The sequence below is a fragment of the Vicugna pacos genome, chromosome 6, assembly GCF_048564905.1.
Source record: "Vicugna pacos chromosome 6, VicPac4, whole genome shotgun sequence".
Taxonomy (NCBI): domain Eukaryota; kingdom Metazoa; phylum Chordata; class Mammalia; order Artiodactyla; family Camelidae; genus Vicugna; species Vicugna pacos.
In genome coordinates, this window is record NC_132992.1 from 57168652 (window position 1) to 57194151 (window position 25500).

At 42.8% G+C, this 25500-nt stretch overlaps 1 protein-coding gene across 11 annotated transcripts in view; it reads left to right on the top strand.

Moving 5' to 3' along the window:
• Positions 1–25500, top strand: part of PELI2 (pellino E3 ubiquitin protein ligase family member 2) — a 482489-nt gene that overhangs the window by 271886 nt on the left and 185103 nt on the right. For 6 of the 11 annotated variants that reach the window (XM_072963099.1, XM_072963107.1, XM_072963100.1 and 3 more), the window contains 3 exons: positions 4088–4219; positions 11025–11262; positions 18577–18735. In XM_072963099.1, the coding sequence (XP_072819200.1) occupies positions 18722–18735 (14 nt within the window). In that variant the 5' untranslated portion in view covers positions 4088–4219; positions 11025–11262; positions 18577–18721. Of the gene's footprint in view, positions 1–579; positions 629–4087; positions 4220–11024; positions 11263–18576; positions 18736–25500 lie in introns of those variants that run through there. The other 5 variants (XM_072963109.1, XM_072963110.1, XM_072963102.1 and 2 more) reach the window with 5 other exon arrangements.

A 25500-nucleotide genomic window follows, 5' to 3' on the forward strand; every position in this document is an offset into this window, starting at 1 on the left:
GGTCACATCCTTCTCGGCCTATCATTTGCTCAGTGGAAGTCCATGAATTATTGACCAGTCCTGGAGCCTTCAAACTCTGGACTGGAGGTTCTTGATTTTCTTTGGTCCATGGATGTATTTGTCAGCCTGCTGAAGCCCATAAGACAATGGGATTCCTTGATGTTTTAAAATGCTTCTTATAAAATATGTGGGATGACAAACGGAACAAGTCATATTGAAACCGTTATTAAAATTATTAAAAAGAAATGTTATAGAATGTGTACATTTTTGTTAACATTAAATACTTTTTGTGGCATGTTTAATACCTACTATCATTTTGAAGAAGTAAGTGTAAACAATATTTCAAGAAGGCTGCAACCACTGGAAAATGATATGAATAGATCTGTGATCTCTCTGGGTGACAAAGGCAGAGGTACTGCTGGTGCCACTGTGGTTTGTTGCCTAGACCCTTAAAGGAGATACAAGATTTCAGCTAGAGGTTAGTGGAAATAAAGATGTGATTTTTTTTTTCCTACTCAATTTTACAGAGCCTAAACTGTGGTGTAAGAACCCTTGCTCTAGACCCATGGGTCCTCTTGCCAGCTGGACCTCTTACCCTGGTGTCCCACAGGCAACAGTATTTCAGAAGGTGACTGAACTGGTCCTCTTCCTCTCCATCCCCACCGCTCCCCCTCTCCACAGAGGAACCCTCTACCCAAGCCCGAAACCTGAGAGGACCCCGAGGCTGCTTCCTCCTCACTCTCACCTCACCCTCCTTGGCAGTCCCCACACGCTGCTCCTCTTTTCCCCTGTGTCCCTCTTTCCTTAGTTGGGTCTCCCAGGGGTGGACCTGCCTCTGCCTCCTGCCCTCCAGTCTGGCCTCCCCACAGCTGAGGGACTGACTGTTCCAGAACACCAGTGTGTGTTCACAATCTGAATATGCATTAGCCCTTCTGTGACTGCAGGACAGACTCCAACTTCCTTAGTGCAGCGTGGAAGACCCTCTGCAATCTGGCCCCTGCCACAAGTTCATCCCTGTCACTCAAGTCCCTCACCAATACTCCAGCCCCACCTTAGGGAAAGGCTCACACACCCCCCCTCACCTCCCAGGTTACTTTGCACCTCCAGGCACCCCTCCTTGAAATGCCCTTCTCCACCCTGGCCTCCTGGTCTGTGCCAACTAATCTGGGCTCATCGGCCTGCAACACCCGCCACCCGGGCCTAGGTACGTACACACACACACACACACACACACACACACACACACACACATACAGTTGACTGACTATTTTCTCCTTGGTTTCTTCACCACTTCCAGCAAATACTCCCCTTAACAGCAACTGTAAGATCTTATTTAGCTCTTCTTTTTTTTTCATTTATCTTTTTCTGCTAGACACAAAGAGTATTCTAAGGGCTGGTATCATATTTTTGTTTCCTCTTTGATTCTTTAACATTGAGCATAGTATGTAGCATGTAGAATATACTTAATAAATTAAGGACTTTTAAAAAAGATAAATAACCAAAGAACAAATGAAAGAATTTGTGAAAAGAAAAAAATGCACCTGTAATTTCTTGCATTTAAATAAGGTGTCAGTTGTGGACTGACTCCTAATAGAGAATACTGTGGGGCTGAAAACGCAGAGCCTCTGCCATCCCATCTATTCTTCAGACTTTCTGTTGTGTATGTTCCTCAGAGATGAGGAACTAACGGATGGAGGCGGCCTGCTTTCTGCCTTGCGTCTGAGGTTTGGTAGAGAGAATCCAGGGCACCATCTTTGGTAGAACTGCCAACTTGCTATGAAATACGTTCTGAGAAGTACAGGCATTGTGGGTCCCAGGCACTCGTGTTTTTCTGCCAGTGAGCGGAAGTTCCAGTTCCCACTGGAAATAAATTCCAGGCTTGGAGGTCACTGAGTAAAAGACTCATGATGTCTACCAGAACAAAACCATAATTTTGGCTTTCTGCTTTCTTAGGCCTGTGCTTTTGTATCTTCTGGGACCAAATGCCTGACATTCTTCTTAATGACCTGGCCCTTCACTCTCAAAATCTGTATTTCTCCTTACAACTGTGTTGTTATTCCCCTTCTGCCCCATTAATTTGTAAGTAGCCACGAGACAGCACTCACCTACCCATGCAGTTACCTCCTGGTGCTGCAGAACTTCTTCCCAAGTGGTGTGCAGTGGGGGTGGCATTGTGACAACTCTGGTTTTCTAGAATGGGGAAGCAAATTTGACCTTTTTGCTTTATTCAGGTCTCTGCTCAGTATAGTATTATTCTATGGGTTAAAAAGAAAAGATGTTTGTGGGTTTTTATCATCGTTTTTTTAAGGAACTGCTATCTTTGAAAACATTATTGCATTAATATCCTATGACTGGTGCCTCCGGCCACCGGGATTCTCCTTGGCTGGAAACTGTATGTGAAATAGGTGGGCAGAAGCAGTGGCCTTCAGCTGACTCACTAAAGCATTTGACTTCCTTGTTAGGAAGACCCTCATTATCACTAACTCGAGAATCACTCACTGCCAGCCATAAGACAAATGTGGCGGTGCTGCAGTCATTTATCACACAGAGGAAGACAGTGACCCCTGCCATCCATCAGGATGGGATGGTGAGCTTTGGCATCCGCTCAGTTAAAGTGGTGCACACGCCCATGCCAACCCCCGCAAGTGCAGACTCAGGGCACTGCTCTGAGTCAGTCTACTGAGCTTTCTGCTTCTGCACAGAGGAATCATGACATAATCCAGCCTCTAGTTCTGCAAGTCTGAAGCCCTTTGTTGTCACCTGCCATGTAAGAGACTTCTCATTCAGTGCTTTCCATACTTTTAAGGACAGAAGACAGCTTTTGCTAAATGCTGTTGGAATACACAGACATTTAGTTGCAGCTTCTTTAAAAAAAAAAAACACACAACAAAACTCCCACCAGAGCTAGCTATCTTTAGCGAGGTCTCCCCTTTTTCTTTTTTTGGAAACACAAAGCACATATTTCTCCGGCTAATTAGTATTTCAAAAGAAAGCGCAGACACAAGGCGAGGAATCCAGAACATTTTTAATTTGTAGAAATGTTTTGTTTTTGATGCAGCCAAGGTGGCTTAAACAAATGCTTTATCAGAAGCAGGAAAGTAGTGGGGAAATGGATCTGGGGTCTCAAGAATTCCTGGGCAAGCAGCCTTCAAAGGGATCTATCCTGGGATGGACATGGTCTCAGGGGCTAAGGATGCCAATCCAGCAAGAGAAGTCATGGGAGGGAACCGGGTCCACCCGGCTTCCTGTACCCCCACCTTCACATTTATCTACTTTGCTCCCCTTCTGCCAACATCCTCCCTACCACCACACAGGGCTGGTTGCCTTAGAGACAAAACTAGGACAACAAAAGTAAATGTACCAACTGGGCCAGGGTGTTGTGTGCGCCCAAGGAAGCAAAAGGGGTGCTGGGCCAGAGCCCTGGGCTAGAGGGAGTCGGGGAGTGCCAGGTGGAGGAGGAGGCAGAGCCCTGCATGGAGAGCTGTGCCCACAGATGCCAGGCCCAAGGAGAGAGGGAGAGAGGGGTCCCAGGTCACTAACTCCCAAGTCTGGGGATGCACAGCCTTATCCAAGAGTCTCAGAGCACAGCTCATGGGCTAGGATGAAACTGGGAGATCTTACTTTTTCTCAGCTGCACCTTGTATATGTTAAAGCAGTCAAGGGAATTCATGAGTAGAAACCAATCCTCTTCCCTGTAGCAGAAAGAAGCATCTCTCCAGTCTCCATTCAGAGCTAAGGCCTCCGTGGTATGCCAGTTCCCTGTCCCTCCATCTTCCCTTCAACCACGCTCTAAATTATTCTGTCTCTGGAGTCCTCAGTCTTTTTCCACTGGCTCTTTAATATCAATTTATCCACCTATTCTAGTTTTTCCCACCCTAGGGAAAAAAATGCTCCTCTAAATTCTGGCTTCCCCCTAAGTGACAAAGAAAGAATGAAGGGAAGGAAGGAAAAGAGGGAGAGAGGGAGGGAGGGGGAAGAGAGGGAGGGAAGAAAGAAGGAAGAAACGAAGGAAGGAAAGAAAGAAGGGAGACACCTGTGTGGTTAAGAATGCACACATTTTTTTGTAAATCTGGTTTTTCAAATCCAGGAAATGATTACTACCAAGGTCAAGATGGCTTATGACCAAGGTCAAGATGGAAAGGGCAAGGAAGAGAGCACACAGTAGCCTTCTGGGGAATTGATAATATTCCACGTCTTGACCTGGGCAGTGGTCATTCAGGTGTGTATTTTCTTATTATTTGTTAACTGAACACATATATTGTATGGAATTTTCTGTAAGGATGTTACATTTAAAATTTTTAAGAAATTTTTAAAAATTGAAAACACAAGAGAGCAACACACTCTGTGCTTGGGGTGCTGTCCCTTCTTCATCTCTCATCCCTCCCTCCCTATGTTAGTTGATTTCCTACTCAGACGGGTTCCACACACAGCAAGGCTGGCATGAGCACATCTCACGGTTTGCCATCCAGAATGAAAAAGGACACCCCTCCTCTGACACCTGGATGTGGAATCTGTGGGACGGTGTTCATTGTCCGTGTGGGTTGACACCCTCACCCAGCAGTGTGCTAGTAAACTGACTGCGTGGGGGCAGAGGGTGGGGGCTGATTGGTAGTGTTTGCCAATTTCTGTGGTGTAAATACCTCCACCATGGCTGGTGTTAAGCTACCAAGGTGATGCCACTTGTGAGCTGGCTCATTGGTAGCGCCACATCACTGCACGATGCTGACCAAAATCACTGTGGCCGGGGTGATGAGAGGCACGTCTGCTCATCTTTGGGCAGACGGCAAGCACAGTGTGGGCCGGACTCCAGGAAGTCTGCTCCATCAGAACTGCATGGAGTGGGGAAGGGTGGCTGGCTAAAGGATACGTGAGGAACTAGCATCAGAAAAAAAGAATGAATGTTCACACTTAAAAACAGCACATGCCACGGAAGGCTGGCTTTTTCCTCTCTCCTTTCCCCTTTCCTCTTCTCTTTCTGTATGTTTCCTGTGCGTGGTCTCCTCCATCCCCAGGGCATTGATGCTGCTGAAATAATGATTTCCAAAATCCACGTCTTCAGCCCTGACTTGACTTCTGAGCTCCAGCCTCAAGTTTCCTCTGCCAATTGGAAATCTCCATCCAGAAGGCCCAGCAACTGCAGACTGGGCATACCCGTAGCTGAATTCATTCTCTCTCTGGTTCACTAGTTAGAAACTTCCAGATCACCTCTGACTCCCACTCACCCTCACTCCCACCCACCCCTACCCCTCACATAGCTGGTTGGCAAGCCCACGTCCCATTGATCTGTGCCTCTGAAATCTCTATCAGATGGCTCTCTCCTCCCTTCCAGCATCACTGCCCTAAATCCAACCCACATTGTCTCTTACCTTGACTTTCACAGTGACCTCCCTCTTGGTTCCAAGCCTCCTCCCATCCACCCAAATTTCAAACACCATAACCTTCTAAAAATATGAATGTGATTATGCCCTTTCTCTGGTCAAACTCATTTAAAAGCTCCCCATCCCCCTAGGACAAAGCCCAGGCTCCTTAGGGTGGGCCTTAACCATCCGCCCAGTCTTCATCCCCTGATCACATCAGGACTTCTCACACTTCTGGGCCTTCACATACTCTTATTTCTGCCTGGAATTCCTTCCTCACCCACCCATCTGACTGGTGAGCTCTTAATCATCTTTTAATGCCTGACATAAGCATGTCTTCCTTCATTACCTACCCTGGCTCTGTAAGTAATACCACTTTATCTGTGCTCCCATAACCTAGGGTCCAAATCTTAATGATAATACTGTTTTATAGTTAGCTGTTTATTCATAAATGTTTTTGAGTGAATGAATGAATTCTAGGTGTATAGTGACTAGGAAAGGCATATGATCCCACCCACCACGCTCTGCAGTTCTGGTCTTTTTTTTCAGTCATCCAAACCCCTATTCTGCCTTTAAGACAGAAGAAGTTTCATTTCAGTGTTAAAAATAATAATAATAAATCATCTAGGCAGAGTCTTGACAGTTAGGGCCGTAAGCTCATCTAACAATTGGCTGAAAGATGCTGACAGTTCAAGAACATATTCTCTTTAAGAAAAGAGATCTGTATTTACATCTCATGTCCAGGTGAATACATTTTCTTTTATTCCATTTATAACCACATATATTTTAATGTTAAAGAATAATTTTTGAGGCTACCTTCTGTGAGCCACATCTGTGTGCTGGAAGGCACAGTGCTGTACGATGTAACAATGAAGTCATCCTGTAGTAAAGCTGGGATCACCATGAATTTGGCGGCACCGGCAGCTTTTTGTGTGACTCAGTCTATTAAAGTGGAGAGGCATTAACTCTCATTATTTCTTATTTTGCCAAAAGACAAATTTAGTCACAAAAAAAAAGTCAAGTTTGCCTTAAAGGAAAAGAACTTGATCAGTGCATTCCTATTCCCTGCTCCAGTTTCTAGGACACACTTGCCCTCTTAAAGAGGATTAAATAATTTCAAGCGGCAAATTAAGAGAACTGATTGCTAAAGAAATAAGGATCTTGTTGTTATATAAGTGGGAAGACTTCAGGAGAAAAAAACACAAAAGCAAGGCCAGACTGTGGAGCAAAAATTGAATCCACCTGGAATGCTTTTTCAAAATATCATCTGCCAGTTGTAAGTTCTTTAGGACAATATAGTTTTAAAGTTTAAAATGTTATCATACTTACACATAATCCCCTTGCTTGATATTGGCATCCACATTTGAGTATCTGCAACATAGAAATGGAAACCATCAATAAACCTAAACTAAAGTTTAAAATCAAAGACTTGAGCCTAGAATGAAGTTACTCACGGCCCAGCGTCTACTCACTGTGATAAAGATCTATGGCAGGAATAGGAAACATATGGAATTTTTGCTGGTTTCCCCCTTCCTCCCAAGGTCCCATGCCCAAGGTCAATAACAACAAAGAATGACAGCACTTGTTATTGTCATCTGTCTGCCAGTCTTTGGACCACATCACTGGAGGAAGCCAACAGTCGTTCAGGGACCCAGCAGGAAGTGGATGGTATACCCAGACTGGGTAACTCTAGGAGGGTTTAATACGGGGATGCTTGCTAACCTTTGCTACTTCCAGGCCTGAAGGGAAACAGTGGTTTGAAGAATCCGGAAGGAGTGGCTGTATGGAGAGGGTATTTGACAGGAGCTGTGGCCTCTGGTGGTAAAGCAGCCAAGCCTTTGCAATCTGGCAGAGAGTGAGGACTGGAGAAATAAATACCCCTGCCTCCCTCTTCTCTCTTCTCTCACCCTCCAGTCTCCTCCCAGTGTGTTTCATCGATCAGGCCCCATTGGTACTGCCTGTGCTGGTCAGCCCTTATTGCATGGAGTGGAACAGAGCAAGTGGGGAGTAGATCTGGATAGAATGATGGAATAGATCTGAGAACAGGCTGCAGACATGTCGCCGTTATAGTTAACCTGGTTGTAGTGCCTTCCACATGGGGGTGCAAAGACCAAACAAAACAGGGTGGCGGCTGATGCTAACATACCACTGAGCTTTCATGCCTTCCTCTTCCAGCTAGGTAGGCAGGGGTAGCCTGTAGACTTCTGAGATAGATGATGCAATCCTCCAAGTTTAACACTCTAAACCAATCGAGTCTTTGGCAAGAGAGCACCAGCTGATGTTAGAAAGATGTGATAGACTACTTCGTTTCTAACATGTCTCAAGCCAAGCACCCAAGGAAAATTTCCTCCTCCTCATCTGTCTGCAGATGGGATCCTTGTTTCTCTGGAGTCATTTGCAAGTGTTACTGATCTCCCATCTGAATTCCCAGCCAGTAGAGAAGCGTGAGCTTTCAGGAGGGTTGATTCATGTTCAGTCTATATATTTTTGATTGAAACCTGATAGCTTGACTCCAGAGCCAAGTGTCTTGTGATCTGTCATCACCCAAATGCGTTTTTAAGGCGTCATCCCAATGGTGTTTTCTCCTGCTGCAAATAGGATGTTTTTGGTTTCTTTTCTGCCATGGAAAATGTTTTGTATGCCAGCTTTCAAAAATAAAATTCTAAAACTATCCATGGAACATTCTAGGAGGGCTCTTAAGAGTGGAGAAGTTCTTGTCCAAGTAGTGTCTGTCTTAGCATCTGGCCTGTGTTTAAATGATCACATTAGGAAAGCAGCCTGTGGGATTTCAGCTTAATTAACTAGAACACATACTGTTAATGCAAAGGGGAACAGGGGAGAGCATGGAAAACTGATATTAAAAATGAATGGAATGTAATGTTTTGCTCCCCAGCACCTGTCTTTTGGTATAAGGGTTAAGTAAAGCAAAGAGGTTCAAATATGTATCTATATATAATTTATCACTGTTTCTCATATGGTCATTTAAAAATTTATTCAATAGACGTTTATAGTCAATGTGGACAGTGTATCTCAGTTACAAGGTTTCATCAGGAAGACTAAAGGAGAGTCTTACGGCATATTTTCTAGCTGCATTTAAAGACATTTGTCTCACCTTAATATTTAAAGACTCCGTATGAAACAACAATATCTCTTTCTTATACTTCATGTTTGAAGATCTTCCAAATCTTTATAAATAATAAGCTTCCAAGTACTGTTGTGAAAGTTGGTTTTATTCTCCCTGGGCCATGGAAATTGCATGAGAGAAATAAAGGCCCAAAGCCATGGGGTGGGAGCTCGGACTGCCCTCCTGTCTGCTACCTGCAGCCCTGCTTCTGGCTGACTCTCCTCACTCCCTGTCTCCCTAAGCTCTCCTGGCCTCTCCTGGCTCAGTCTTCTCCCAGGTCCTGTAACCCCCGTGTCTCCCTGGCACGTAGTTCACTTTTGTGCTTTCCTCCTTTTGATTTCTCTTTAACTTAAATTCATGATTCCTGCCTTTCCTGAGCCATCATATAACTTGGAGTCAAGTTTGGGAGGTACTTAAGGCTCTGAATATTCACCAGACCCCACTTGCCCTTCCTGTCACTTCAAATGGGTTCAGCCTACTGTGAGAAATACACTACATTCAGCGCGTCAGGGGTACAAGGAGGGTTAAAATATGGTTCCTACCCTACGGAGCTTACAGTCTACTGAGGGAGCTAGAAATATACATAGCCAACCATAGTCCAAAGTAATAATGCATATAATAATAAGTGCAGAAATGGGAATCTTTATAAAAGAGAAATGCCCCAAGGAAAAGCTAAATTCTGACCAAGGATGGATAAGACTGAACGGCTTCGTGAAGGAAGTGGCATAAAGGATGGACCTTCAGTAGAGGAGGGGGTGCAGGGAGACCTCCAGCCAATCAGAACAGGCATGGCCAGGGCTAGAGATGCACACGTCACCCAGGGGAGAGGGCACTGTGAGAGTGAGTCGGATCTCTGAGGGCAAGAACACAGTGGGAACAGGAAAAAGTGAAAGGCAGAAGTTTGGAGACTGCCTGTATTTAAGGAAGAGACATGGATGAGGGGCTTAGAGAAATCCATCAGAGACTGGAGAACTGAGAGTTCAGTGGCCCAGAAGCCAAGGGATGAAAGAATTTCTAAAAGGAGGGGAGGCTAATAATAGTTATGAGGAGAATAACAACTGACATTTGTGAACTACTCACCATGTGCCGGGAATTGTATGAAAGTTCTTGACAAAGCTAAGAAGTGACCGAGTCAGGGCTCGGTACCAACACCCAGGACTGATGCCAACACCCATAACTCTACCAATGCTAAACAGAATGAAGACATAGACCACGCCATTAACCTGGTGACCTGGAGCCCGCTGATGATGTCCCAGTGTGAGAGATTTCAGTAGAACAGTCAGGACAGGATGCAATGAAAGGAAGTAAAGGTGTCAAGTTTAGCATTTCTTTCCAAAAGTTTAGCAGTGAAACTTTAGAAATGGGGCGGTAGCTTAAGAAAATAGGGAGAATTTTTTTTTAATGGGAGTTATTTAGACATTAACTTGAGTACAAACTTGAAAATGTGAGAGGAGGTTCCTCAGGAGATGGGAGGAAGCGGGATCAAGGACACATCTAAAGAGATGATGGTGGAGACGATGAGGGACACTGCTTCCTGCCTCTGAGATGTAATAAAGGACACAGTGAGCAGCAAACAGACCTTCTGCACAGGGTGGAGGATCTGAGGATGTTGGCTGAGGATGGCCTCCATCCTCTCACGACAGATTGCTGATGGAAGGGGCTGGAAACTCTGAGAATAGAAAGTGCAGTGGCTGCTGTAGATCATGTGCTTGAAAAAGCTGGTCTGTAAAAAGTCGTAAACGTCCACTTGGAATGCCTAAGAAGTATATTTGGGACAGAGAATGCAGAGCAGGCAAACAACCCTACCATCGGGTAAGATGGAAGTTGTTTTTGAAAGTAAGGAATCCCAAAGACAAAAAGAAGAAAAGAAAAAAAGAAAAAGCAGATTCACATTCCAGTTGAGTGCCTCGATGTCTTCCCCTACTGGGTTTTTGGCTAAGAAAACAGTCACCAAATAGTTTGGGCATGTATCTTCCAGAAGGACCTCTAATAAATTAAAAGTCATCTTGGCAGAAATAATGTTCTGAATGCCAGTGGTGAGACAAAGTGTCCTTTGTAGCATAAATGCCATAGAATGAGGGCTTGAAATAGGAGTTTCTGAATTGTCTGAAGAGCCAGCGCAGGGACAGGGCAGGAAGATCCTTTCTCAGGTACCCACAAAGCATTTACCTTTCCTAATTAATTGACCGTGGAGCAAAGTATGGTGAGAAGTGCTTGGTTCTGAGCCCTGAGAGCCCGGGGCTCAAGTCTGGCTCCTCTACTTACTAGTAGTACGTGGCTTTGGGCAAGTTACTTACTGTCTCCAAACCCCATCTGTTCAACACAGATCATAATACCTACCACACAGAGCTGTCAGAGGGGGATGAGGTCCCCAATCCTGCTTCTGCTCCTTTCCCTACCTGCCTGGACATTGAAAATCTCACACTCCAAGTTGTGGAAAAGGATGTATTTATTGCATCTGTCATAGTTCTATAGAGTCCTCTCTCAGAGATTTAAGCAGATCTTTCTTTAAAAGTGACAGAAATTATCTTATTTTTGTTCAGCAGAGAAAGAAGTGATCAGGGCTAAGTGCAGTATAAACCTGGGAAAACCACAACATGCAGGCACCTGCCTAGAATTTCCCTTTGAAATAGGAGCTTCTGAATTGTCTGCAGTCTCTTTTTGTTCCACTGGCCACTACTGCTGCTTCCAGAGCGTGCTCCCCTGAACATCTGAAGAGAGATTGGACAGAGAGGGGGAGCCTCATGGAAAAGAGACAAGGCAGGCGCTCATGAAATCAAGGTAATGGAAGGTTTGGTGTCTTTTCCCCACGGGAGTGACAGAATCAGGTGTGTGAGACGCCCTTAGAACCATCTAATCTGCTTGTCAGGTATTTGTTTCTAGAAAGACAGGCCCTGACCTAGCAGAGCAGAGCCGTCTTCTTCAGAGTGTGATAAGTTCGGCACAAAACTGATCACAGCAGCACAACCCTCGTTAGGTTTCCCAGCCACAGAATTCTCGACATCGAGACCCCTGAGCTCCACAAAATCGTTGAGAAGCAACCTCTTTGCTAGAAGCGCACACATTCCAGCAAGAAAATGGAAGCGGTCAGAGAATAACTGTCACAGCTACTACCTCATACCTACCAACCCACCTGCCTTCTCTCCTGTGCCTGTGATGACGTGTCCTCATTCCTGCCGGGGACCAACGTCTCCACCTGGGCACTATCCTGTCCCTCAGTCCTACCCAAGGACTCCAGCAGTTCCCATCCCACCCCCGTATCCTGCACCATCAGGTCTCCCATCTCTACAAGATCACTCCCACCAGTATACAAACGGGCTGTTATGCCTGGCATCTTAAAAATAACCTCTCTGACCCCACTTCCTTTTCTAGCTCTACCCTAGTTTTCTCCTTCCCTTTAGAGAAAAGCCCCCTGAAACAGGCCTCTGTTCTTGCAGCCTCCCATTGCTTCTCTCTCCCTGTCCCCTGAACCTACTCAAGGCTGGTTTGAGGCCCCTCCCCTCCCCAGTCATTGCTCAAGGTCACCAATGAGCTCCAGGATTGCTAAATCTAATGTAACTTCTCAGACCTTTTCTTGATTGACCTATAATCAGCCTTTGACCAAGTCAATGTTCCTTCCCTTCTGGAATCACTTTCTACTCCTAGCTTCCGGGTTCCCCTGGTGTTCCTTCTACCTTGCTGGTCAGGGTCTTCTTCATCTTTCCAAACCCAAATGTTGGACTTCCCCAGAGCTCAGCCCTTGGGTGTTTCACTTTTTAATTACATTTACTCTCTTGGTAAATGTTTCCAATCTTATGGCTGTAAGTACCATCTCTGTGCTGATGGCTCCCCAAATTGTATCTGCATTCTAGACCTTTCCCTTAAATTCGTAAAACTGCCCACTTGATGACTTCAGTTGGATGTCTAACTGGCATCTCCAACTTAACGTGTCCCAAACTGAGCTCCTAGCATTCTTGCTGAAACCAGCTTCTCCCGTGGTCAGTTTGTGGCTACTCCACTCTTCTGGTTGCTTCAGCCAAAAGTTCTTAAGGGAATCCTTGACTCTCTCCTCTTTCTCATGCCCTGTATATGATCTGGCAGCAAATGCTGTTGGCTCTACTTTCAAAATATATATAGCATCCACAGTCTTCACATTAACCTCCTGCTGCTTTCCTGGTCCAACTCTCTGTCATCTCATTATTGCAATAATCTCCCTGCTTCTACCCAGGCCCCTCTGCAGCTTCTTCTTAATCCAGCCACCAGAGATATCCTGTTAGAATATAAAATCCAATCTTGACACTTTCTGCTCAAAGCCTTCCAAGGGTTCCCCATCTCATCCAGAATAAAAGCCCAGTCTACACAATGATGCTCTGTTCTCTCTTGACCCCGTTCCCTACTGACCTCTCCCTCAGTTATTCCAGTGAAGCCACAGTGGTCTCCTTGCTGTTCCTCAAACACACTTAAGACATGTTTCTACCCTAGGGACTTTGCGTTTGCTGTGCCTTCCCCCTGGATTGCTCCTCTCCCAGATATCCTTATGGACATATCCCTCACTTCCTTATTTACTCAAATATAGCCATTTTAGGAAAACCTGTCCTACTTTTTCTGCTTCATTTTCTCCCTCCTTAACACTTATCTCTATATAACTATATATTTTATTTACCCTGCTTATTGTCTTCCCCACTGGAATGCATGTCCCACAGGATCAAAGATTTTTCTGCTTTTTCACAACTTTTTCCCAGCACCTAGAGTATAGTGCCTGGCTCATAGTATCTGTTAAAGGGTTGAATGGATGGATTTTTATTCATCAAATGTATTTGAATAGCCAGAGATTGTCATCCAGTCTTTTAAAAGGCGTTTGGGGGAAAAGGTGGCAGAAATCTAGTGATGTGAAGAATTTAAATTCATGCCAGAGATATTACCCAGTAAGAACCTTACTCATCGTAATCAAGAGTGAGATTTTCAGGGGTAGCATTTTCTTAGTTACATGCTGATGTCAGGCCTTAAGCCAGAGAGCTTCCTGCTGCCAATGAAGTACCAGCTTTATGGCTCTAACATTAAGAATAAAACTATGACAGTCACGTTTACCAAGCAAGGAACCCTGGGCAGAGTGGCATCACTCCTGAATGATTTGTGATTTCAAAGCAATGGAATAGCATCTCAAGGCAGTGAGGAAAGGCACCATGTTATGGTCTTGGTTATGGTTATGGATGTGGATGGGGAAATTTGTTCTGTCAAGAAATGTGACCCAGTCCCATTTCTGGGGCTCAGAAACATGAACTGAATTAGATTCAAAGTTTGTTTTGTATGAGTGAAACATGGCCTCTTTTTTTTTGAGGAAGGAAACTGTACTTCAAGCACCAGTCCAAGAGATTTATGGATAATAAATATGTAGCAGCTAAAGTTAGAAAGAAATGCAAAAAGTTTTTTCTTCAAAATATTCATTAAATGACTAGCTGTGTGATGTTAGGTAAGTTTCTTGGCTTTTTGGAACTACACTATCTGCATCCACAATACAGTATGATCACTAAGGTCAGTTTCTACTCCTACATACTTTTGACATGACATCGTCTAACCCTTTTTCCTATAAAGTAAGACAAAATTCGTCCTATATAGTTCATAGTTTGCTTGTGAGGATCAAATGAGATAATGTTTCTGAAAGCTCCTGGTAAACTAAAACACTTTGGCCATTCAAAGCTTTTATTATTACTATTCCCTATTAGTTTGGTAAGATGTCTTTAGAATGTTATTGTCCCCAAAATATTTTCAGGAAAAGATAAAACTCTAGTGAAGAGCAAATTTGGCTATGCTAATACATGAAGTACTTAGATAATTGTCCTTTGAATTCTTTTAAAGGAAAGTAATTTTTAAAAGCTGTATCAGTTATAATTATTTTGTTTGTATGTGACAGATGACAACTCATATCAGCCATGTGAAAACTTGAGTGAAAACTGGAGAGTCCAAGAAGAATAAGCTTCAGGTGTGGCTTGATCAGGCTTACATGATGTCACTATAGATTGATTACTCTCCTTTTTTCACATCAGCTTCTTCCATACTAGGTCTCATCCCAAACCTTATGCAGTCATAAAGTGTCTTCCAGCAATTCCCAGGGCTCCATCCTTCTGAATGATGTTATTCAACAGGATATGATGATATTGAATTGAACAGGAAATACCAAAGCCTTTGTATATCCAGTATTAGCATGCCTCCAGTGATTCACATACAAATGTCCTGGGCCAATTTCTATGACCAGGAGAAGTACAGTATGTTGATTGACTTAGACTTTATAAACTCTAAGTCCAGGAGAGGAGCCCTATTTAGCCCTTCTGGACTACAAGTGAGTAGAAGTGGATCCCCCAACCAAAACTGGCCCACTGACCCAGGAAGAGAGAGCCATTGCTGAGGAGGCAAGCTGTGTGTAGATATTTCATAAGACAAAAACAGGCATCAGGTCTCGCCAGTGCTGCTGTACACTCTCTCCAGCTGCCAAGAGAGCAGCGCATCCTTTCACTGAGCCAACAAGCGGGCTGTTGGGAGACCGTGTTAACTTTTGTTAATAGAAAGCTCTGTTTGAAGAGTGAGCCAAATCTCCTAAGAGCCTGTGCGGGTCAGCTGTGTTTATCTCGTTCTTGCTTTCAGGTAAAGCTGCCTGGAATAAATCACAGGCCACTTAACAGCAACAAAAAGAGCTGTTTCTTTCACAAGCTTCGGTGCGGAACTTTCCGGGGCTCCGTAGTTAGGTGTCACCCTTCCACAGTTCGAGGGGGGAGAATTTAGTCTATCTTCCAAGAGCAAATTAAACCCAACTTTGTAGGCTTGGTGGTTAGATGCCAATGAGAAGACTGATCCCTAAATTAATAGTTCATGAAAGGATGACTCCGGAGTTCTTGGCAGAAAGCAGTATTTCCAATACTAATGCTCCTTATGGCAAGAAAAAGCATCTATGCTAAGTGGCCCATGTAGTATTCGCTGGTAGTATTTGCATAAAGGATCAGCTCTATTATTCTTTTTGACACCAAGACTCCAAGTTGAAGGAGATGGTAGATATTCAAGTGTGTGGTAATAGAGCCGTGCCACTACAAGCCCTGTAAACAGCTTAACTGTGGAGGATGGACCATCAACGTGACAGGTTTTCACATGAGATTACGCTCTCCTATGAATATGAATTTCCCTCAGTGGCATAGGAGAACGGAATCTTATAATGGAAGCCCTGCTACAAGGAGATTTGGTTAAGCTGTCAGACAGTTAAATAAAAAGTCTCTTACAATTTGTTTATACCTCTACTGAGCACATTTCAACACAGAAGAAAAATTTTGACTGCCTGAAGGGAGATAGGAAAGAAATTTCTGAGTCTGTGTTGGTGGCCGGCTTTTATCTCATTTCAGGAACTTTAGTTTTTGGAATATTGGGGAGAAAACAGTAAGAAAGCTGTCTCTAAAGGTTCTGTGGGGGGAGGGAGGCTCCACATCTGTTAAAATGACTAAGTAAGCTCTTGTTAGCCAAATTAGGGTCTCACAATAATTGGTACTGGAAATAGAAATCAAAGTCTGTAGTGTCAAAAAACATCTTTGTCCTTTTCCTATCTTCATTGTGATGTCTCTTGATTTAACATGACACTAAACCATCCCCCATGTTAAGAGTAAAGAACAGAAAAGGGTGAGAAATCCCAAGGTTTGATGTTCACATTATTTTCCTTGCAAACTGTTTGCCTGCCTAAAAATTTTGCTGTTTTGGGTTTGTGAGACTGCTACATTTTGTCCCAGAATATCTGTCACCAGAACCACTACTGGAAAGTTTGGCTAACAATGAAGTCCTAAAAGCAACTGCTTTGGCTAATTCTGATGTTTTCAACAGTCAGAACCAGTTGCTCTCCTTAAGGGACTCATCCCTGGCCATGTCTCCAATCCTGTATACAAAACTTATGGGATGGGATTGGCTGAGGCATCCCAGTGTGGCGCTTTATTTATTTATAATGGGATTGGCAGGCACATTCAAAGAAAGCTTTTCCTTGAAAAGTTCTAGAGGTACAGTTATTCACCATTTGTCAAAGACAGGCAGTGAGTATTGTGGTTAAGTATTCAGATGCTGGGATCAGATGGATTTACCTAAGCTGTGTGATTTTATGCAAGTTACTAAATCTCTCTGATCTCCAGTTTTATCATGTCTAACTTGAGGGCAATACTAGTATCTAATATAGCATTGTCTTGAGAATTAAAGAAGGTAATGGGCATGAAGAGTTATTTATTTCTGAAATAAGGTCTTAGTTTCAGACTCATATTAAGTGCTCACTAAATGTTAACTATTATCACCCAATTTATCCTAAATATTTGCTTTTGCTCTTCAAAGTTGAAAACTATAAAGAAAGGTTTGAAGTTCACATCATAGAATAACATTGGAAAATGCTTCTCTCCATGTTTTCAGAGATGAAGATAACCAATCTGTTCTTCTCTAAAATATAAAACATTGCAGGGGGGTTGGTATAGCTCAGTGGTAGAGTGTATTCTTAGCATGCACGAGGTCCTGGGTTCACTCCCCAGTACCTCCATTAACAACAACAACAAAAAAAAAAATACAAAAAATAATTCAAAATTCAAAAAAATACATAAAATATTTAACTCCAAGATGTAGTGAGGGATTTTAATTTAGGAGAAAAGACTTATTCTAGGATTACCCTAGTGGAACACAATAGTTATTTACTTTTACTTTGAATATACCGTTGCAGAAAAAACTTAAAAAGCATTGGATACTGCTGTGAAGATAAAGCATAAAGTATAAGTAAAACTTTCCCAATCACACACACACAATCTGAAGGAAAATTGGATTTTCTCTCCAACGGAATTACCTCTTTGTGCAACTTCTAGACTTGTTGAAATGGTACTCTTGATGGTGGTTCATTTGAAAGGGGTTTTAAAAACATACAATTTTGTCTTCATGGACTTGACAGAGCCAGTCATATCCTGGGAATAGAGGGAGGGGCCAGGGGCCTCTGTGGCTGAGGTGACCCCTGAAGGCTACCGTTCCTGGGGATCCATGGGGCAGTGTCTGCAGCCAATGGAGAAAGAGCAGCAGGCAGCCATGGACAGTCATACATGCACATTTTGCTTGGCAAAGGGGTTGACCAGAAATCTTCTCCCTCAAATACTATAAAAGAAATTACAAACATGTGCACACACTCTTGAAAATTATCATGTGGGCACAGAAAAAAAAATGACTCCCCTTGCCCTTATGTTAAGAGAAAGATGTACTTCCTTTTTGTAAGGAAGATACATCAGTAATATTAAGTAGGGAAGACAGGTGGTGAGACAAAAAATACTTTTATTTCTTTGGCCAATGACCTTTGAGAAATTGGAAATTGGGTGGTAGAGTTAAAATGGAAAAACAATTTAAAAACTAAAGCCCCTTCTGGCTTCCTTTGTTCCATGCGCAGCAGTTGACAGGGCGGCCGGGGCAGGACGAGATTGATAGGCGGTGATGTCTGAGTCCTGGTCTCAGGTGGTGCATAGCAGGTCACCGGGGCTGTGGCCTGCAAATGGAAGGAGAAGGCCATTGAACAGTGTGGCGCGCTGCTAATTAGTGGCGAATTTGGCTGGTGTCTGCACATGAGGAAGCTTAGCTGCCTCTGGCCCCATCTGCTGTGAAAATAATGATGAACAAATTTTACGCAAAGGCTTTTCTTTCACAGTGAACTCCTATTTGTTTGGTCTTACACAGGAAAACAAACTCCGAAGATTTTTATTCTCATTGTAATTACTTTTTCGGTTTTGTTTTAATGTACAAGGGATTCCTCCATGATACTTTTATCTTGGGGCTGGTTAAAAAGCCCCCAATTTGAGAAGAGTTCTCTGTTTTCCTTTGTTAAGCTGATTCTCCCTCAAACCCTGAACTCTGCAAAAAATATTTTAGAAAAGGAGGGTGAAGTAGCTTCCCTGTGTTCCATCCACCTCTGTTCGTCTTTTATTGCTGTTCAGAAGCCATGCCTCCAAAAGCTGATTTATGAGGGACTGACTGCTTTTGTAGAAAATGTCAGGAGACCCTCCGTCTTCTTATAGCAGTTTCTGACCTGGGAAACTCATTTCCTCTTGTTTCTATGTGTGTGTGTGTGTTTATTTTTTTCAGTCAGGCAGCAGTTGCCCACGTTATCCTGTTCAATCACATTTACCTGTGATTAAAAAACAGAAAAAATTAAATAAACAGAAAAACAGATACAAAAGACCAAAAACAGCGTGCAGCTTTTCTCAGAACCGTGTGTGGATTCCATAAAATGAGTAAGCAAAGGTACAGATCTTTTTCTTTTTCCTTCCTTTTTCCTAAAGGACTAACTAAGCAAAGAAGTATCCAGTCCCTTTTATTTATTTGTTTATTTATGTATTTATTTATTTATTTTTGAATGTTCTTGTGTCACCAAATCTCTTTCTGGCTTTTCTTGGAACCTTCATATAGAACTCTCATTAGCTGAATGCTCTTACTAACCCCCAGCAACTCATTTTCAGCAATATTACCAAAAAAAAAAAAATCCAGTATGAATGCAAGAGTGTTGTACCACTTGCTGCAGATAACTATTTCTGTTAATTACATTGTTATGATCTTATTGCCATGAGAAGGTCTTGCTTGCATATCCATCCACTCTGTGGCCCAGCCTAATGAAAACTGCAAGAACCTTTGCTGATGGGGGCACCTTTGAGTTTACAAAGATGAATGAGTTTAAAATTGACTCTACAGACCACTAGTAATGAAATTGACCGTATCCAATTTTGAAAGCCCTAAGACCCAAGAGAAACTGCAGATTAACAGTGAAAAGGTAGTATGTTCCTGGAGATGTGAGGCCTGGGCTGATATTGGTCCAATGAAGTGTTGCAGATTGCGGCAGGTTAGGTTAATATTGTAGCACTAGGTCAGAGGTCACCCCGGACATGAAATGCATGGGTAGCCTTAGGAGACACTCATTTGCATCTCCTAAAGCAGTGACAGGACAGTGACCATGTGATCAGACTAGTTACAGTTCTTAGTTATTTCATCCTACTGGCATGAGATATGAATGGAAAGAAGGAAGTAGTTGAGGCTATTGTCTTGCTTCTCTTGAAGTAATCATAATGATAGCCACAATGCTAGCTATTGTTTATTGAGTATTTGCTATGTTCCAGACACGAGGTTCAGCATTTAGCACACATTACTTTATTTAGTTCTCACGAGAACCTAGGGGTACATGCTGTTATTATTGTCCACTTTTTACAGTTGAAGAAACTAAAATGCAGGAAGGCTAAATAACTTTCTTGGCTTCATCAGCTGTCAAGCAGTGGACAGGAGAGGTGAACCGCCACCTCTCCGATTCCGCAGTAAAAGCACATAGCTGCTGTCTCTTACTGCCTCTTGATAGGACACTGCTGCTCTGTTGTGTAGAATCCCGTGACTGGAAAGGGGTAGCCCAAGATGGCTGCTATGGCCAAAGCTTTGGTCATTTGAAGGTCTTCTAAATAACATCTCCAGCTTCTTGTGAGAAACGTTCTCTTTGTTTAACAACCAACTGAAATTCCTTATGCTGCCCTTTCAAACTCTTGGCTGTCATTTCCTTCCTTCCTATGCAATTAGAAGCTCAAACAATGTGATCCTCTTCCTTCTTCACAGAAAATAGAAGCAAAGGTAAGTTTCGTAGTCTCTAGACTTCCTCAGTTGACATCTCCACGCTCCCGTCCAATGGGAATGGCACCATCTTCACTGTAGCTTTTGGGCACCTTCCTGCTGAGGTGTGTAACCTGTGGTGATCAAAAGCCCGAACTCTCAACCAAGTGACTATAAATGCTCAAGTGCAAATCCTTGGGAGCCAATGTGTGTAAGAAGCAAGAAGTAAATCTCTGACTCTTCTCAGGTAAATCAATGTCCCCTTCAAATATTGCAGCATGGGATTTGTAATTCAACTTGTAATTCAAGTGTTTTCTCAAGTACAGGTTTTCCTAGTCATCATGAGTTAAAGGCAAAATGCTACGTTAAAGACTTACTTTTATGAGATCTAAACTTTTTATGCTCTCCTGTTTCTCTTCTTTTCTCTCCCTACTCTCCATCCCGTTTAGTATTTCTCAATGGCTTTATTCCCAGCAATACCACTTTTAAATTGGACGTGTGCTTTACAGTAACAAAAGCTAAAGGGTGCTGTGTGTACTGGATTGATTTTCAATTTCTTTCCAAGAAAAACTTGGCTCAAAATAAGAGTAATCAGAATAGAGCGTTCTGCCTTTTTCTCTCTCAACCCTCGGTGCTCGGTTTCAGTGCCTTATTTTTTTCCTCTTTGACTCTTACTACCCGTTTTGGACTCCAGCCTCACCTGTACTACCCTTTGGACTTAGCAGTCTCATTCCTGTCCAGTCTCCAAGTGAATTCTACTTATGCAATATAACATTAGAAAAACAAAAGTCGTTTGTCATCTCAAGCACTAGAAAGTTGTGCCATGTCACTCTACTCTAACCCTCCCTTTTCAGTATTTCTCCCCCACTCCATTAAGTCTCAGGGCAGCTGGAATACTCAAGACTCAGTGGTCACTATAAATGAAGCTCCCTCAAGTCCAGAGAAAATTAAATGGAACAGACAAATGAGTTCTTTGGTCCTTACCTGACAGCTTGATCAGTTGCAAGAGCCAAATGAAACTGCAGGTTCTCATTTCCATCTCATGGAAGGCGGCATGATTTTTTGTGTAGCCCCGTCACAGTTCATCTAAATTTGAATATGTGAGACATAAGAATCCAGAGTTAGATTTTCTGCCTTATTTCTATAGCAACTGGAGTGCAGTGCTATATACAGGGGAGCAACTCTTTAAGTATGTGCCAACTTCAGCACCTCTCAGCCTCACAAAGATGCTGGAACGTTTAAGAAGTTCCAAAGAGAGGTAGGTGAGAATGATGAGCAAAAGAAGGCAAAAGTGATGGCATGTTGCTGATATCTGAGCTGCCCGGAGCTGATGTCAGCTACTGATTGCTATGGAAAATTGAGGAGGATCTCAGTGAATCCACTGGAAAGAAAACATTTCTGAGACATATTGAAATATATAGCTGGAAGCATCATTGCCATTGAAAATTCAAGGATGAGGAACTGTGACCAAAACTTGATAATATCATTTAATTTAAAAATATGCTTAGGCACAGATGAAAATGATGGAATTAATAGCACTGCTGAAGTGTTTGTTCACAAATTAAAGAAGGGCCAGGAGGGGCTATCGTTTGAGCCCAGACAAAGGAACATGGAAAGGGAAGTAGCAAAACCACAAAAAGTTTTGTTTCTGTATTTTATGGTAATTGAGGTGCCTTGCTGCCTTCCTTCTTGCCTCTGAGTCAGTCACGGTTTGAAAGCTGGGACTGAAGGGTCTTGAGCTCTGGAGACAAATGGCAGAGGGAAGAAGTAGAAGAAACTAGCCAAAAGGCTTTACCAGTCAAAGATGCATCGGAACCATAGGTTCCTCTTTAAAAAGAAAACCAACGACAATCATGCCTTAGGGAAAGTGGCAGAGACAGGGAAGTAACTGTTTGAGTCCTGGCTCTGTGACCAGGGCAAGGAAGTGAACCTTTCTGAACTCCAGGTTCTTCATCTGCCAAGGTGAGATCAGGCATCTACTCTGCCTTTCTTGGGAAATCACTGAAATAAGGTACAGAAGGTTCTCCATGCTCACAGGCCCCTGGAATTGTGGTGGTTGGGGTGACTGTGTTGGCTCATTTCCTGGACCTGCCGTAAGACATGACCACAAACTGGGTTGCTTCAAACAACAGAAATTTATTCTCTCACAGTTCTGGAGGCTAGATGCCCAAAATCAACATGTCAGCAGGCCACAGTCCCTGTGAAGGCTCTAGGGGAGAATCCTTCCTGGCCTCTTCCAGTTTATGGTGGCTTAGGGCGTGAGGTTTGGTTGCATTGCTCCAATCTCTGCCTCTTTCCTCCCATGTCATGCTCTTTTGTGCCTCTGTCTTATTCGCTTCTTTTTTTCAAAATTTTATTTCTTTATTTTTAAAAATTTTATTTCTTATTGAAGTGTAGTTGATTTACAATGTTATTTTCAGGTGTCCAGCAAAGCGATTCAGTTATATATACACATACATATATATTTTTTCTTTTTACAGTCTTTTCCATTATATGTTATTGCAAGAAATTGAATATAGTTCTCTGTGCTAAACAGTAGATCCTTGTTGTTTATCTATTTTATATATCGTGTGTATCTGTTAATCCCAAACTCCTAATTTATTCCTTCTCCCCTTCACCTTTAGTAACCATTGTTTGTTTTCTGTGTCCATAAGTCTGTTTTTGGTTTGTAAATAAACTTTGTATCCTTTTTTTTAGATTCCACATGCAAGTGATATCATATGATATTTGTCTTTCTCTGTCTGACTTACTTCACTTAATATGATGATCTCTAGGTCCATTCATGTTGCTGCAAATGGTATTATTTCATTCTTTTTTATGGCTGAGTTGTATTCCATTATATATATATGTGTGTGTGTGTGTGTGTGTGTGTGTGTGTGTGTGTGTGTATGGATATGGTGTATATATATCTTCTTTATCCAGTTATTTATCAATGGACATTTAGGTTGTTTTCATGTCTTGGCTATTGTAAATCGTGCTGCTGTGTACATTGGGTTGCATGTGTCTTTTTGAATTAGAATTTACTCTGGATATAAGCCCAGGAGTAGGATTGCTGGATCACAAAGTAAGTCTATTTTTAGTTTTTTAAGGAACCTCCATACTGTCCTCCATAGTGGCTGCACCAGTTTGCATTTTCACCAACAGTGTAGGAGGGTTCCTTTTTCTCCACACCCTCTCCAGCATTTACTATTTGTAGATTTTTTAATGATGGCTATTCTGACTGGTGTGAAGTGATACCTCATTTAGTTTTGACTTGCATTTCTCTAATAATTAGAGATATTGAGCATCTTTTAATGTGCCTGTTGGCCATCTGGATGTCCTCTTCTTATAAGCACAATTATCATTTGGTTCAGGGCCCACTCAGTTAATCCAGGATGGTTCCATCCAAAGATCCTTCACTTAATTACATCTGCAAAGACCTTTTTTCCAAATAAGTTCACATGCACAGGTACTGGGGGTTAGGACTTGAGCATATCTTTTGGGGAGGCCACAATTCAAGCCACAACACTGAATTTCTAAGTCCCAAGACTTGTAGGTTGTTCATAGCTTATTGTGAACTGTCAAACCAAATAACAACTGTATATAAAGAGTGATGAGAGTGTTCAGAACTGAAGGAGAGCTCTCTTGGAGCCTGGGACATTTTGGAAGAGGAAAGACAAGAGTGGAGTGCCACGGCAGCACTGGTAGTAGAGGTGGGACAGCTTGTCCTGGCATTGAGGGAGAGGGCACAGGAGGAGAAAGGGACATGGGAAGTTAAAGACAAATGTCACCCTCCTTACATTCCTTTCCAGGGCCTTTGTATGTAGAACAGAAAGTCACATCATTGCTGCTTTGGGACAGTTGTGCCACTTGGATCGTAGGTCTAGCCTGTTGCAGAAATGTGATGTGAAATACACTGGTCTCCCTGAAGAACAAGTGTACTTTGAATCAGATAGCCAATCCCTATGCCAGTTGGGACCACATGTGCGCGTACATTAGTAAATGGGCAGGAGAGTTCCTCCTTATGATGACTACTAGAAAGCAAGTGTGGCTCTGGATTCTTGAACCTGTGGGAGGGTGCTATCTGTTAGATTCTTCCCTACCTTGCCATTCTCACTGCCTAATCCTGCCGGAAGCTGCAGCTAACACGTAGCATCTCTTAAACCAGTCGTTCTTGACGCTATTCAGAGGCCTGACCTTGGCAAATTCTGTTCAGTAGGGCCTTACGTGATCTCTGGGGGTATTTTTATTGACTTTGACAGCTCTGCCTATTCCTAGCACTCCTGGAATAACTTTGAACTCCAAAGGGCAGCTTAGGAAGAGGGATCTGGACCCTAAAGCCCCTCCTTGCTCTAATATCAGTATACATTTATTTATTCTAAATCATAGATAATGAGTAGTGAACATTCAGTTATATCGTAAGCACTGTTCTAGGTGCTTATGATGCATTATTTTTCTTTGGTTCTTACAAGAATCTTGCAAGGTAGATGTATTATTGTCTCCACTTTTAAGGTTAAGAAACTGATGACCAGAAAATTTAATTAACTTGCCCAAAGTCATACAGCTGGTAGGTGGGGGATCCAGAAATCAAGTCCAGATGTCTCTAACGGCAAAGCTCTTGCAGTAAGCCCCACAGCCCTGGGGGGGTTCCTGGGGCAGCAGTTTGCACAGTACAAGGAACTGGGGAGGGGTCTAGGCAAAAAGAAATTTCTTACAAGGAGAAGGGCTCAAAGACCTAAGAAGTGAAACCAGAGAATTTTCAGACTATGTGGCAGGTTCAGTTCTGTCACTGCTCAGCACCCTGGCCTCCTGCGTCCTCCTCTGTCAGCACCAGCTGCTCGCAAACGCTGAGGGGACAGGATGGAGCCGCCTGCGAGAAGGTGGTGGAAGCTGACAGTACGGAAATGTTTCAGGTCAGCTCTTAGTAGAACTTCTGGTTGCAAATCAGGATAGCCTGGAAAAAAAAAAAAAACCAAAAACACCAAACAAACAACCAAACAAAAAACAAAAACAAAAACCAGGGCAGAGGACAGATGGTTTTTCTCAGGAAAGCTACCTTTGAGAAATGAGATTCCACGTCCTGATTTAACACAGTGCAAACCCCATCTCTGGGTGCCTTGGATCTCTCCCTAGCTACAAGTATTACAGCTTTTAAAATGTAAAACTGGCCTCTCCACTGTAATGCTGTGAAGAATGTGGCACAGACAGCTAAGAGGAATTCAAATACAGGTATAAATGCTCGTTGATAGAGACCCTTTCACCACTTTAACAAGTCTCTGTGAATAATTCTGAATCTAAGAATACTAGCTATTTAAAATGTGCAGTGATAATTGAATACAGCTGTTTGAACATTTCTAAATAATTTCTATTTCAGAGTTAGGAAACACTAGCGAGGCTTTTGCTGCTCCAGTTACAAAAGAAAAATTCTTCTTAGGAACTCTAGTT